General features: G+C 44.5%; 1 protein-coding gene across 1 annotated transcript in view; it reads right to left on the reverse strand.

Annotated features, from left to right (window-relative positions):
• Positions 1–12848, reverse strand: part of PRKN (parkin RBR E3 ubiquitin protein ligase) — a 750081-nt gene that overhangs the window by 315993 nt on the left and 421240 nt on the right. The window contains exon 7 of the mRNA XM_056853313.1: positions 8596–8732. Coding sequence (XP_056709291.1) covers positions 8596–8732 — 137 coding nt within the window. The remainder of the gene's footprint in view (positions 1–8595; positions 8733–12848) is intronic.

A 12848-nucleotide genomic window follows, 5' to 3' on the forward strand; every position in this document is an offset into this window, starting at 1 on the left:
AAACTCCACCCTTCCATAAAGTACAGAAATTCTGCTTTTTACTATCTCAAGACCCTGGATTGGGTAGAATTTTGTAGCTAGTCTATCATAAGAGAACATTCTTTACTAAGTTCTTCCACATTGACCAATCACACAACAATCCAACAAACTGTAGCAAGTAAGGGATGTCAGGGCAGTCTTCAAGCTTCAGGTAATGATTAGACAAGCTGCCCTGATACCATAAAGGGTAACTGCAAAGGGTTAGCCGCGTTAATCTGTAGTAGCAAAATAAAAGTCCTCTTGTACCTTAAAGATTTTTTTATTTTTTTAGTAGAACGGCAACTTTCAGGTATATAATAGTATTTCCAGGGAGATTATAATGTTCCCCACTGATTTCTGAATGCTGTGATTTCTCATGTTTGATTTGTGTTCATTGATTCTCTCATGCAGAGACATTTGTCCAATGCAGACAGTAGAAGGGCATTGTTGGCACATGATGGCATAAATTAAACTGGATGATGTGCGAGTGGATGAGCTCTGGGTGGTGCAGCTGATGTTATTAAGTCCAGTAACAGTATCACCTGAGGTAGGTGGTCTCTAGCTTCCATTGACAGAGTTGTTCAGATTCCAGCAAACAGAAGGGCAGGCAGAAGAGCCAAGAAAAGGAGAAAGGTCAGAGGGAATAGGCTGAGAGGGGAAGCCAAACTGGGAGAGAGAATAGGCAGATAAACGGGACATGCATGGCCAGTATATGCAATGGAGAGGAAGATCGATGAAAACATATTAAACTGAAATAGCCTGACAAATCTTTGGCAGCTGGACCTGTTATTAGGCTACATAAATAAAAAACTGTCTAAAAATGCTAGTGGGGTGAAATACATTTTCATTGCAAATTTCATGCTCAAATTACTGTGCATCTGTGATGGCACATCATTCTCAGTGAGAAGTGATCCAGTGGAGTAAATCCTCTTGCTTATTTTTATTTCAGTATATCTACAGTTTTGACTTCTAGCTCAGTCTAGTAAAAGATGTACCAAAAACTCCTGCAATGCCTGCACATTCCCTTGATAAAATCAGAAGCAGAGAGTCAAATGTTAATGGAAACTGCTGCATATGATCATTATATTATCTAAATTTCTAAATATACACACACACACACCAGAATGAACAATTCTAATTTGCACATTTAAGCAAAGTAAATAGAGTTAATGGGAAAGCTAAACCTGCTCCTCTATCTTGAAGGCTTTTGAACCCACGTATGTGCAAAAGAATAGAGACTATCCATCCCCAAACAATGTGCTCCTGACTAACTCCACAGGAACCAATAAGTAAATGGCTTCAGTGGGGCAAAAGTAACCCCACTTCTTTTCAGAACATGTCCATGAATGCCTGCAAAACAATGGATTGGATCCAAACCAGCACTCACCTCAGTGGAAAATGCCTCTGCTCACACAAGTACGTAATTTCAGTGGATTTCCACCTTGAACTACAGTTTTCCACACTGCATCCCACACCACTCGCAAGGGTGCCCCAGCCCTTTTGGGTGCATGCTGACAGCTGCAGAGAAAGAGAAACTGAATCCCCTGTCCCCCTGTCACCATCACCAGAATCTCAGGAATAAGATCATAACAACTGAAGATTAACATCTCACTTTAATGTATATTTAGGCCAAATAATCTCTCTTTTCAGCACACTGTGACACTGTAATTTACCATCTGGACTCACTAAAATGAAAAAAAACTAAAAGAATATAATCATCAACCTTTATTACTCATTGATAAAGTCTTAAGCATTTGCATTGTACAAGGGAAACAGTTTTACAAAAGAAGCCTGATCCCAGAATAAAAGAATATCAGGAAAGAATGTTGACCTTTGGCAAATTTTCCGTAACTGTAGGTATGTACTAAATAAATAAAACACACACAACAACTCATGCTAGTTTAGATCTGACTTCTAGCAACTGACTTAGTTCCTTTGTTGAGAACATAGTCATGCGTTATTGTTAACAATAAAAGTATAACTTTCTTTCATGACTTGAGAGGGGATGATAATTTTTGAACACTCCTTCATTAACTCAAATATATGCTTCTCCCATGCTTATGCCATAATGAACTGTACCGCTATAATGGCTGGAGACCAATGCCAAGGAGTTCTTCAGGTTTTCAGGTTGAATTCACTTTTGTTTTAAGCACCAACCACAGAACATAAAAGGCTCTATTAATAAACAACAAATACTGCAGGGCCTCTCTTTGGTTTTCATTACAGGGCTTCAAAATGTTGAGAACAATTTGTTTAAAGAGATTTTCATAGATAAGAACACAGTTTAGATAAGAACACATAGATAAGAAAACACAAGAGTATCAGGTTGGTCCATGGTATAAATTGCACAGAGTGGACTCCCCTCATCTTTTTTTAAATGAATGGCCTTGGAAACCTGCAACTGAGAGTAGAAGAGCAGAGGATGGGGAACAGCTGATAAACTCTTTGCTTGTGTGTTTGGAAAGTTCCAGTCAGAAGCAGCATAGTGGCAGTTAGGGTTGCCAGCTTCAGGTTGGGAAATACCTGGAGATTTTGGGGGTGGAGCCTGGGAAGAGCAGGGTTTGGGGTGGGGAGGGACTTCGATGGGATATATGCCATATAGTCTACCCAAAGTGACCATTTTCTCCAGAGAACTGATCTCTGTCACCTGGAGATCTGTTGTAATAGGAGATCTCCAGCCATCACCTATTTATTATCACGTTAATTTTAGAAGTAACTACACAGTCTGATGAAGCAACCTCAACGTGAAACAAGATATTACCGGAATCTTGTAACATCTGTTAACATCAACAAGTTCTGTGTTTTGATACCATTGGCAACACACAGCATTTTTGGCAAGCGGCACGCTTACAAGTGGCATGCTAGCTTTTCCAGCAGTAACGAGATTCTAATAACCTGATTGGTCAGCACTGATCAGCTGACCCGGAACTGTATGCACTCAACTACATACCAGCAGACCGCGGCGTTGAGAGCATCTTCTATTGCAATCCTAAATTTCTACTATTGCAAAGATATTTACTGCCAGATGTATAGACACTTCCCTGGGGGATTCTAGTAATAAATTGATGTGAACTATTGTTTAAGCAATCAATTGTATTGGAAATATTGCTAAACAAGTTCCATATTTCTACAGAATTGTAACTATCAAGTTTTTCTGTATATGTTGATGGTTATATAGTATTGCTAGAGCAAACAAATACTTTGTTAAAACTGTACATATTCAGTGTTCAGTGGCTGTGTACTGAGAAGTTTTTGTTTGGATTTCAATCACCTGGAGGTAGGCAACTCTAGTGGGAGAGGAGTGACTGAGTAGTTGTTTCTCTGTTTGCTATTTTCACACAAAAATCGCTCCTCCCAAGCAGTTTTTCTCCTCACAAAGGAAGAGATATAATGTCCCTGTATTACTTCTCCTCCAGATGGATGAACAACTTGTAGGGTTGCCAGGTCCCCCTTCACCGCCAATGGGAGGTATTTGGGGTGGAGCTTGAGGAAGGCGTGGTCTGGGGAGAGAAGGAACTTCAATGCCATAGAGTCCAATTGCCAAAGCGGCCATTTTCTCCAGGGGAACTGATCTCTATCAACTGGAGATGTTGTATTAGAAGGAAATCTCCTGCTACTACCTGGCAGTTGGCAACCCTAACAACTTGGGAGGGAGGGATTTTTGTGTGTGTAGGTAAACAGCAGGTGGGGGCAAGGATAAAAAATGGATCAGTGGATAAAAATGGCTGTCATTTGAACTGAACATATTTCAGTCCCTTTGATTTCATGGAACATTTCCAAATGAGCCCCAAATTGTACAAACGTAATGGTTTCTGGTCCATTATAGTTTGGTGTTTCCCCCACGGCTTTAATGGCCTAGCCACCCCTGAATATAGCAATAACTACATAAGTAATAATAATAATTTATTATTAGGTCTATGATCGCAGTCTTGGACCAAGGGAGGAAGAAAGGAAGGGAGGGGAAGACGAGGGAGGACGGGAAGCATAATACGTAGTATAATACAATCTTAAGTTAGCAATGCTAAAAATTAGGCGTCAGCCCAATAGGTAAAATTCCTAACTAAAATAAACTGGGGGTGGAGCAAACTGACTAAAAGTTGCCAGAGGTAGGCGTTGAGAGTTCTTTCTTCTTAAGAGCAGCCACTCTGCCCAAAAAGCGGGCAACATTTGATGTGGCTGCACCATTAGTTGAGTCGCCAAGCAAAAAAGGCAACACCCAGGCATATAGAGGGAGGTTCAAGCTGGTGAGGATTGGAGCAATAAGAGCATCTCTATCTTGAGATCAGCGAGGACAGCGGAGCATCAAATGGTCCAATGTTTCGATTTCACCTGTTTTACATGGGCAGAGACGGTCCGGAAAAGGTATCCCGGTATATCTGCCCAACATGACCATGGATGGAAAGGCATTTAAACGAGCTAAAAGAAGATCCTGACGATGTGAGAAGATTGAAACCGTAGAGTGAAACTCTGGAAGCTTCTCTGGTGGGAAGAGTCCCAAGACCAGACAGGAGCAAGTACGTCTGGCCCTCCCAACCGTACTGGCCCAATCTAATTCCTTCAATCTCTTCAAGATTGCCGCTAAATGAGATGGAACCAGGTTGTCAGAGGGAGTAGAGATTGGGAGTCCCAGTACTTTTAGTTTTTCTGCTAACAGATTCAGCCAGGGGTTGGGGGGCGGGTCCTTAAGAGTAAGATGGAGAAACCCCGCCTGGGACGGGAGATTGTCGTCTGGCAACTTAAACCTAAGCTTAATTGCTCTCCTCCACGCACGTGCCTCAAGCGAGGGTAGGGCCAATTCCATACGGAGGGCAGGCCCAGCAACACACCTCGGAGTTCCAGTAATTCTCCTGAGAAAATTGTTCAAAAGGCAGTCTAGCATCTCATCCACGCCGGAAATCCAAATGTCTGCTCCATACAGAATCTGGGAAACCACCTTCGCGTTAAAGACATCAATGGCAGACGGGGTGTGCTTGGCCCCCTTGGTTCGAAAAAACCTCTCTACCATTACAGAGGTGGATCTTGCTGTCTTCTTCACATGGTCCAGATGGGCAGACCAAGATAGGTTGTAACTGAAGACAATGCCCAAGTAGTGGAAGGTGGAAACCCATTCAAGTTGTCCGTTTTTGACCTTGAAAAACTGGGAGCCTCTTCTCTTGGTGGCAGAAAAGTGAAGCATCTTTGACTTGGCGTAATTCAAAGTGAGTGCTTCTTGATCACAATATTCCAAGAAGAGATTGATAGTGAACCTCAGCCCCACTTCTGATGTTGCCAATAAAACCTCATCGTCCGCATATAATAAAAGTGGTATGGGCTGACCGGCCAGGGGGTGTTTTGCTCCCTCTTTGATATGATAAAGATGTTAAACAGAGAGGGAGCAAGCAGGCATCCCTGTCTTACCCCCTTTTGAACTGGGAAAGAATCTGTCAGTGTACCACTGGGATTGACCCGCACTGAGGCAGTTGTACTAGAGTAAAGGGCCATAATCAAAAGCAGGAGTCTATGCTGGTGTTCATCAGTTTCTTCCAAAGTCTATGTCGGGAGATAGAATCAAATGCAGCCCTTAGGTCCATAAAGGCCGCATATAAACATCCCCTCGGGCAATTCGAATACTTAGAGGCCAACTGAAGGAGGGTCAGACAATGGTCTGTGGTAGAGCTACCTTGACGGAAACCACACTGTTCAGGGTGGAGATAGGCCTCTTCGTCAAGCCAATCCTGTAGCCTCTCCAAGAGGAGTGCAGAGTGCAGAGTAGATCTTACACGGTATGGCAATAAGACTAATTGGCCTATAATTCCCAGGGTTGCTGGCATCACCGCTTTTGTGGATTGGCACGATTGTAGCTGTCCTCCAAATCTCCGGAATGATAGCTGTTTGGTTAATATCTGAGAAGAAGGGGGCCAAACGAGCAGCCCACCATTCGGGTTTTACTAGAAAAAGCTCCAAGGGAACTCTTATTGGTCCTCTTCCCTGGTTGTATTATGTTTGTAGGTCTATGGTCTTCTATGCATGGGCTGGATCTTCCTGCTTGGACTTGGGTTCATGGCACATTAAAGTAACCCGGGTTGGGGAAAACTGTATGCATTGGCTGGAATGATCAGGGACAAAACTGTGTGCTAATTAAACCATGAATACAGAAAAACAGTCTCCCAAGCTCAAATCAAGTCCCACCCCTTTAAATGCTGCTCTGTAATTGGCTTACTTTGCAGAAAATATTTCCTTTCCCCCAAACCCAACTGCTGCATAAAAAAGGCATTTTAAGAACAAAAAACAAAAAAACGGAGCAATCTGAAAGAAGTATGTGTGTGGGGGGGAAATCCAAGCCTCATTTTAAAAAAGCCTTTCTTTTGCTCAGAAAGAGCTCCAAGGTAGCAGGAAGCAGGAAGCACTTGAATCCCTGCCTTTACACACTGCTTTGTGATTGGCTGTGAGATAAGCCAATCTTCTGTTTTCCCCTGCATGCTGCTTTGAAGAAGGGGTTGGAAAAGGGTGAGGTGTGATGGTGCGGGGAAGCTCAACCTGAGAACAGAGTATGCACGCTCTGTGACACCAGAATGAGCCAGGATGAACGGTTTAATTCATGCCAGAAGAAGAATGGGAAAAGACGGGTTCATTTTGTGTTGAAACAGTATTGAGCTTCCAAGGACTGAGATATCGTGCATATGATCCTGGCTGAAAAGGGGAATAAAGGAGGTTAAAGCGACCATGCATAAAACACCTATATGTTTTTATTGAATTGTTAAATATTTTCTATATACTTTATTTTAAATGCTATTTTAATATTTTGATGTTCACCACCTTAAGGACTCTATTTGGATAGAAAGGTGGCATATAAATATTTTGAATAAATAAATAAAATAGGAATCGCTGAGTGAATGAGGCAGAGGAGGTAGCAAAGACAGGAGATTGCCATTCCCCAGAACCCCTGAGGCTATAACTCAGCCTCACTGCAGAACTGATCCTAAGTAAAAAAAAAAAAAAGGCCCTGGCTTGGAATTTACCTGTGGCCCCTAACTAAACTCAGCTTGAAACAACCCCAAAGATAAATCATCAAGGTCTTTTAGAGACAGGTTCAAATATAAAGCAACTGTAACAGCGCATTCCTGAGATTTCGGAGCTGGGGAACGGCGGGGAGGAGACACTGCTGCGGCGCCTTCTAACCCGTTTCCTTGGTGCTGAAAACTTAAAAAAAACCTTTTTGCGGCTTTTAAAATTTTAAATGGGGCTTTTCGACCCATAGAGAAAAGCGAGACTGCGCTTGCTAAAAAGCAGGCGCAGCCTAGCTCTTCTCGCTGCCAGCGTACCCGGGGTGAATGGGGACAGGAGGCTGCCTAATAGCAGCTCCTCCCCCCGGAACACCCCAGGAACGCCTTCTGGGATGCCAGCACGGGCCTTTACAATGGTGGGACGCTGGCGGAAGACCCCACTGGCGTTCCAGAGCAGTGCTGCCATGGCAGTGCCCAGAGCCCGACGTCTGGGTTTCCACGCCGGCGCTGGGGCCACTAACACTGACATAAGTAGCCTTGGCGCTGGTGCGGGGGGGAATGCCGGTGCAGCACCTTCCTGGCCTCCTAATGGCTTTCGCCCTTGAGGCTCAGGAATGCGCTGTAACAAATAGCTGCCACCTCTCCTCTCCATCAATTTAAAAAAATAATATATTTTTTAATTGCCATTGGTGAGATTGCGTGACATCACTTTGATGGAAAGTGATATCACCTTGCTCTAGAAATCCTGTAATTCTTAGAGTAACATGATGTCACTTCCACATTTTTCCTGGAAGCAAAGTCATGTCCTTGTGCCTACTGCGCCCTGCCCTATGTTCCCATGTCCCAACTCTCTATTTACTTGAACTCTTCTCCTGCTTATTTTTTTTAGCAATAAGAAAAATATTTTGTGCTATTGCCTACAACTTTGACATTAAACAGAAGGGGGGAGGAGTCCTAAGAAGCTGTTTTATAAGGTTATTTATAAAATTTGCATAAGGATCAATTCCTGCTTTTCAGAATGAACTCTGCCTTTGCTGCCTCTAACCCATTTTCTTCTCACAGAAAGGATACCTAGCCCAATTCTTTGAGTGATCAGCACTGCACTTCACACAACGGTAATTAGCAGATATAACTATGCGAGGCAGGAAAGGCTATTGGAAATTCCTGTTACAGTACTTTTCCTATTAGTACTGGAAAATAGGCCAACAAAGTTAACAACTTATTTGACTCTAGAGAAGAGATGTGGAGGTCATTCTTTTCTTCTTCTTCTTCTTCTTTTTTTTTGCCCACAGTTTATAGCTATCATCATTTAACACTCAATGCTGATGAAATACTAATGTGAAAAAATGTATGCATATGCCTGTAACAGAAATGCCCTTTAGAACCAAGTCCTAATGCCGCACAGGCAGCACAGAGCTAGAAGGTTTTTTTCCAAAATCAATTGACAGTCCATCAAAAGAAGCCTATGCTAAGACAAATCATAATTCCATGAATTCATTTTAAACGAGCGACAGAAAGATATTTGTTTTTAAGCCAGTAATTTATTTTCCCATTTTGAGCCAAGTAATATGAAAGCTAATGCTAAATGACTTACCCACACAAGGCAGGGAGTAGCCAAGGACAGGATCATGGACAAACTGGCGATCATTCAACATAGTCACACAGTATAAATGAAAGCAGTCCAGGCAGATGACATGGCGATGTATGCACTGAAATACCAGCACGGGGCTCCTGGAAAAAAATGAACAATGCAGGTTGCCTTTAGTTAGTATGCCACTGTGGTTTCATATAAACCAGTGTTATACAGTTCATTTAATGTCTTAGACATGGGATTGCACAGGATCTGACTGGGCAGTTTACATTCTAAAGCTAAGGAAGCTCTGAATTTCTCAGTGAACCCATTAAGCAGCCAAACTTATGTAGTTAACACTGGCAATCAGGCTGTGAGCCTATCGGGGACATATTTGGACTGCATCAAAAAACTCGAACAGCTGCTGAACAAGTCTGCAGCTACCTGCTGGTCAGAAGTTGACTCCCAACTGATTGTGGGGATCAGCTGGGACTGGTTCTGACCCTGTAAAGGTAAAGGTCCCCTGTGCAAGCACCGGGTCATTCCTGACCCATGGGGTCATGTCACATCCCAACGTTTTCTAAGCAGACTTTGTTTGCGGGGTGGTTTGCCAGTGCCTTCCCCAGTCATCTTCCTTTTACCCCCAGCAAGCTGGGTACTCATTTTACCGACCTCGGAAGGATGGAAGGCTGAGTCAACCTTGAGCCGGCTACCTGAAACCAACTTCCGTTGAGATCGAATTCAGGTTGTGAGCAGAGCTCGGACTGCAGTACTGCAGTTTACCACTCTGCGCCATGGGGCTCCTTCTGACCCTGTACACTCAGTAAAATACATAGCGAATTTGAAAAAGGGAGAGGAGAAAAAGTTCACCCCCCACCAAAGCTGGGCAGGGACAAAAGTAATGCTACTGAGCTCCCCATTACAAAGGAGAAAGAACTTGTTTCTCCTCTTTTCACTGCAGCCCAAGCCAATAGCTTGGGATGGGGAGAAGAGATGGGAAATCAGCTGGGTTTCTGATCCCCCAGTTAAATGTGTTACATTTCAGCAAGTAAGGAAGGCAGCAAGTGAGGAAGTTTCTAGGATGGGAGATCAGAAGAACCCAATCTGCAACTGATAACCAGGAAGTCAGCCCCTGGTCTTCCCACCTAAAAATCTTTGCAGGATACAGAACAAAAGTTCCCCAGGAGGAGCAGTCCAAAGTTGACTGAGGGCTTGAAGGTTTTCAAGGATTCCTGAGGCTTGTTTCGAAGGCTTGTACAATTGACACGTATGTGCTTATGATCAACAACTATGCAAGAATATAATCCCAGACAGGAAGGATGACACTAAGGATGAAAGTAAGGCAGAATGGGCAGAGGCCAAAGCAGAGGAGACAATGCCCTCTTCTCTTGGCACACAGACTGCAAGTAAGTCCCTACAGCACTAGCAGCACAATTCCAAGAACAATACTACATAATCTGTTATTACACACGTAAGTGCCATCAAGTTGCAACCAACTGATGGCGACCCCAGCAAAAGGGGGCATTTCCACTGCAATCCTTTTCCTCCTAACCTTTCATTTGAGAGTCTATAGCTAGGGGCTGGTACTTCTTGTACAATATATTGGCCTTCCCTCCTCCACTTACACAAATTCTTACTGTCTTCATGAAAGAGTTTGTGTAAGGTATGAGGTTGATTTCTATTTGCTCTCGAGCTGTAGCCAATCTGTTGGCCCATCCTACATTCTACTCTGTTCCCAAAGGTACCTCATCCTTAAAGAGATGCATTCTGTGAAATTCCATTTACAGTTAATTGAATCGGACCCCATGCCTTTGGGACTCTACAATCTACCAATCTGTTATGGATGCCTTCTTCATTTCAATAAAAGTGTACGAGTCATGTGCTGTCTCCAAACCTAACATCTGAACACATAAAGTTGCTTTATACTGAGTCAGACCACTGGTCTATCAAGATCACTACTGTCTACTCGACTGGCAGTGACTCTCTAGGTCCTAAGTTGAGATCTTTCATATTCCCTAACACCTGATTCTTTTAAGCCAGTGTGGTGTAGTGGTTAAGAACGGTGGTTTGGAGCGGTGGAGTCTGAACTGGAGAACCGGGTTTGATTCCCCACTCCTCCACATGAGTGGCAGAGGCTAATCTGGTGAACTGGATTTGTTTTCTCACTCCTACACACGAAGCCAGCTGGGTGACCTTGAGCAACTCATTCTCTCTCAGCCTCACCTACCTCACAGGATGTCTGTTGTGGGGAGAGGAAGGGAAGGTGATTGTAAGCCGGTTTGATTCTCCCTTAAGTGGCAGAGAAAGTCGGCATATAAAAACCAACTCTTCTTCTTCTTAATTGGAAATGCCAGGGATTGAATCTGGGACTGTCTGCATGCATAGTAGATTAGGGCTGTCAATTAAATTCGTCCCAAACCGAAAAATGCCTAATTTCCCTAATTCGGCGGTTTTTAGTTCGGATGGAACCGAACTCAAAAAAGGCGGGAAAACGGGGAGCTGAATTCAGCGAGTTCGGGGTGTTTGGCGAATAAATTTGGCAAATTTGGGGTTCAGAGCAGTAGCATAACCATCAGTTAGTAAGCAGCATTCTCCCGTGGCCAATCGGTGGCCAAGCTAGGTCTTCTTCTGGCCAATCAGTCGCGATTGAGTGCATGAGCCCAGCTGCTGCGTGGCCCGGGGAGAGAAAGAGAGAGTATCTGTTTGTGTGTGAGAGAGAGATCCCCCTTGGGGGGGTGCGTGTGCACATTCGAGCCATTCCGTGGCTGCAGGGGGCGCATTTTTGGGGGTAGAGCCCCCAAACTTTCAGCATAGTTGCAAGAACCCCCACGTTTTGTAAAGATTGGATCGGGGGGGCGAAATATGGGCCTCGGAAGGGGTTCCATTTACAGCACTCATTCGCACCATTCTGTGGCTGCAGGGGGCACATTTTTGGGGGTAGAGCCCCCAAACTTTCAGCATAGCATCAGAGGACCCTTCTTGAAAGAACCCCCAAGTTTTGTGAAGATTGGGTCGGGGGGATGAGATATGGGCCCCGAAAGGGGTCCCCCCTCCTTAATGTACATCTCTGACAATGGGGGTTTGCAATTAGCAGAGCTTGCCGCCCACGCCCAAAGCTCCCAGCCCCGACAAACAGCTGAGCTGCGGGGAGCAAGGGCGGGGCAGGTGCGAAGAAGATGGAACAGAAGACATCCACAGTAAGACCCGTTTTGGGGCTTTTCTCTATAATTTTTTTCCTGTGTGTGTGTGGGGGGGGGGAAGCAGAGTCTGTGTGTGTGTGGGAAGGGAGCAGTTTCTGTGGGTGGAGGGGAAGCCAAAGGGGGCTTTCGCCCGTTCTGCCTGGGGGTGTGTGTGCCCCCTCGAGTCTCTATCTCTCCCTGGTTTGAGGGGGGGGGGCTTCAGTTGTGTGTCAGGTTTTCCCTCATTTATAAGATCGGTTAGGTCTATTTTGATGCTTGCTCAAAACTGTTTTTCAGATTGTGACTTAAAGAATGCATTTGCCTGGTCCTGAGTCCGATGCAAAAGGGGAAATTCCACCCCCTCCTGCTCCTTTAGCTTGCCTCTGTCCCTTTCCATGGTTTGCAAACTCCCAGGCGTCATGTGTTGCTTTGCATGTTTGCAAACGTGTTGCTTTGCATGGTTTGCATGGTTGCAAACCTGTTGCTTCGCATGGTTTGCAAACTTCTTCGCACCTGCCCTGCCCTTGCTCCCCGGAGCTCAGCTGTTTGTTGGGGCTGGAAGCTTCGGGAGTGGGCGGCAAGCTCTGCTAATTGCAAACCCCCATTGTCAGAGATGCACATTAAGGAGGGGGGACACCTTTCGTTTCGGACCTCTACCCCAAAAATGCCCCCCCAGAGCCGCGGAAAGGCGCGATTGTGTTTTTAATGGCTGTATTCGGCCGAATTTTTCCCCGAACTCCGGATCTCATGCCGAATTGCACAGACCCGAAGTGGGGGAGTTCGGACTTCGGCATTTCCCAAATAAAAACAGGCTGAATTTTGCCGAATACGAATTTTACCGAATTTCTTTTTCAACAGCCCTATAGTAGATGCTGTACCACTAAGCTACACCCACCACCCTTAGTAGGCTGCAAAACAGTACTATACTGCTGTCATTGCCATAATATAAAGTAACCAACAGTCTTGTGGGAAATGCCATTGTGAATTGTTCTTCCTTCTTTTCATGAGATTTAGCAGCCTTTCAAACATTGTGTCCAAGTATAAGCTACTTGTATATCACTGTCTAAGGTAAGATCCTCACTTCATTTGCAAATCCCA

The sequence above is a fragment of the Euleptes europaea genome, chromosome 7, assembly GCF_029931775.1.
Source record: "Euleptes europaea isolate rEulEur1 chromosome 7, rEulEur1.hap1, whole genome shotgun sequence".
Classification (NCBI taxonomy): domain Eukaryota; kingdom Metazoa; phylum Chordata; class Lepidosauria; order Squamata; family Sphaerodactylidae; genus Euleptes; species Euleptes europaea.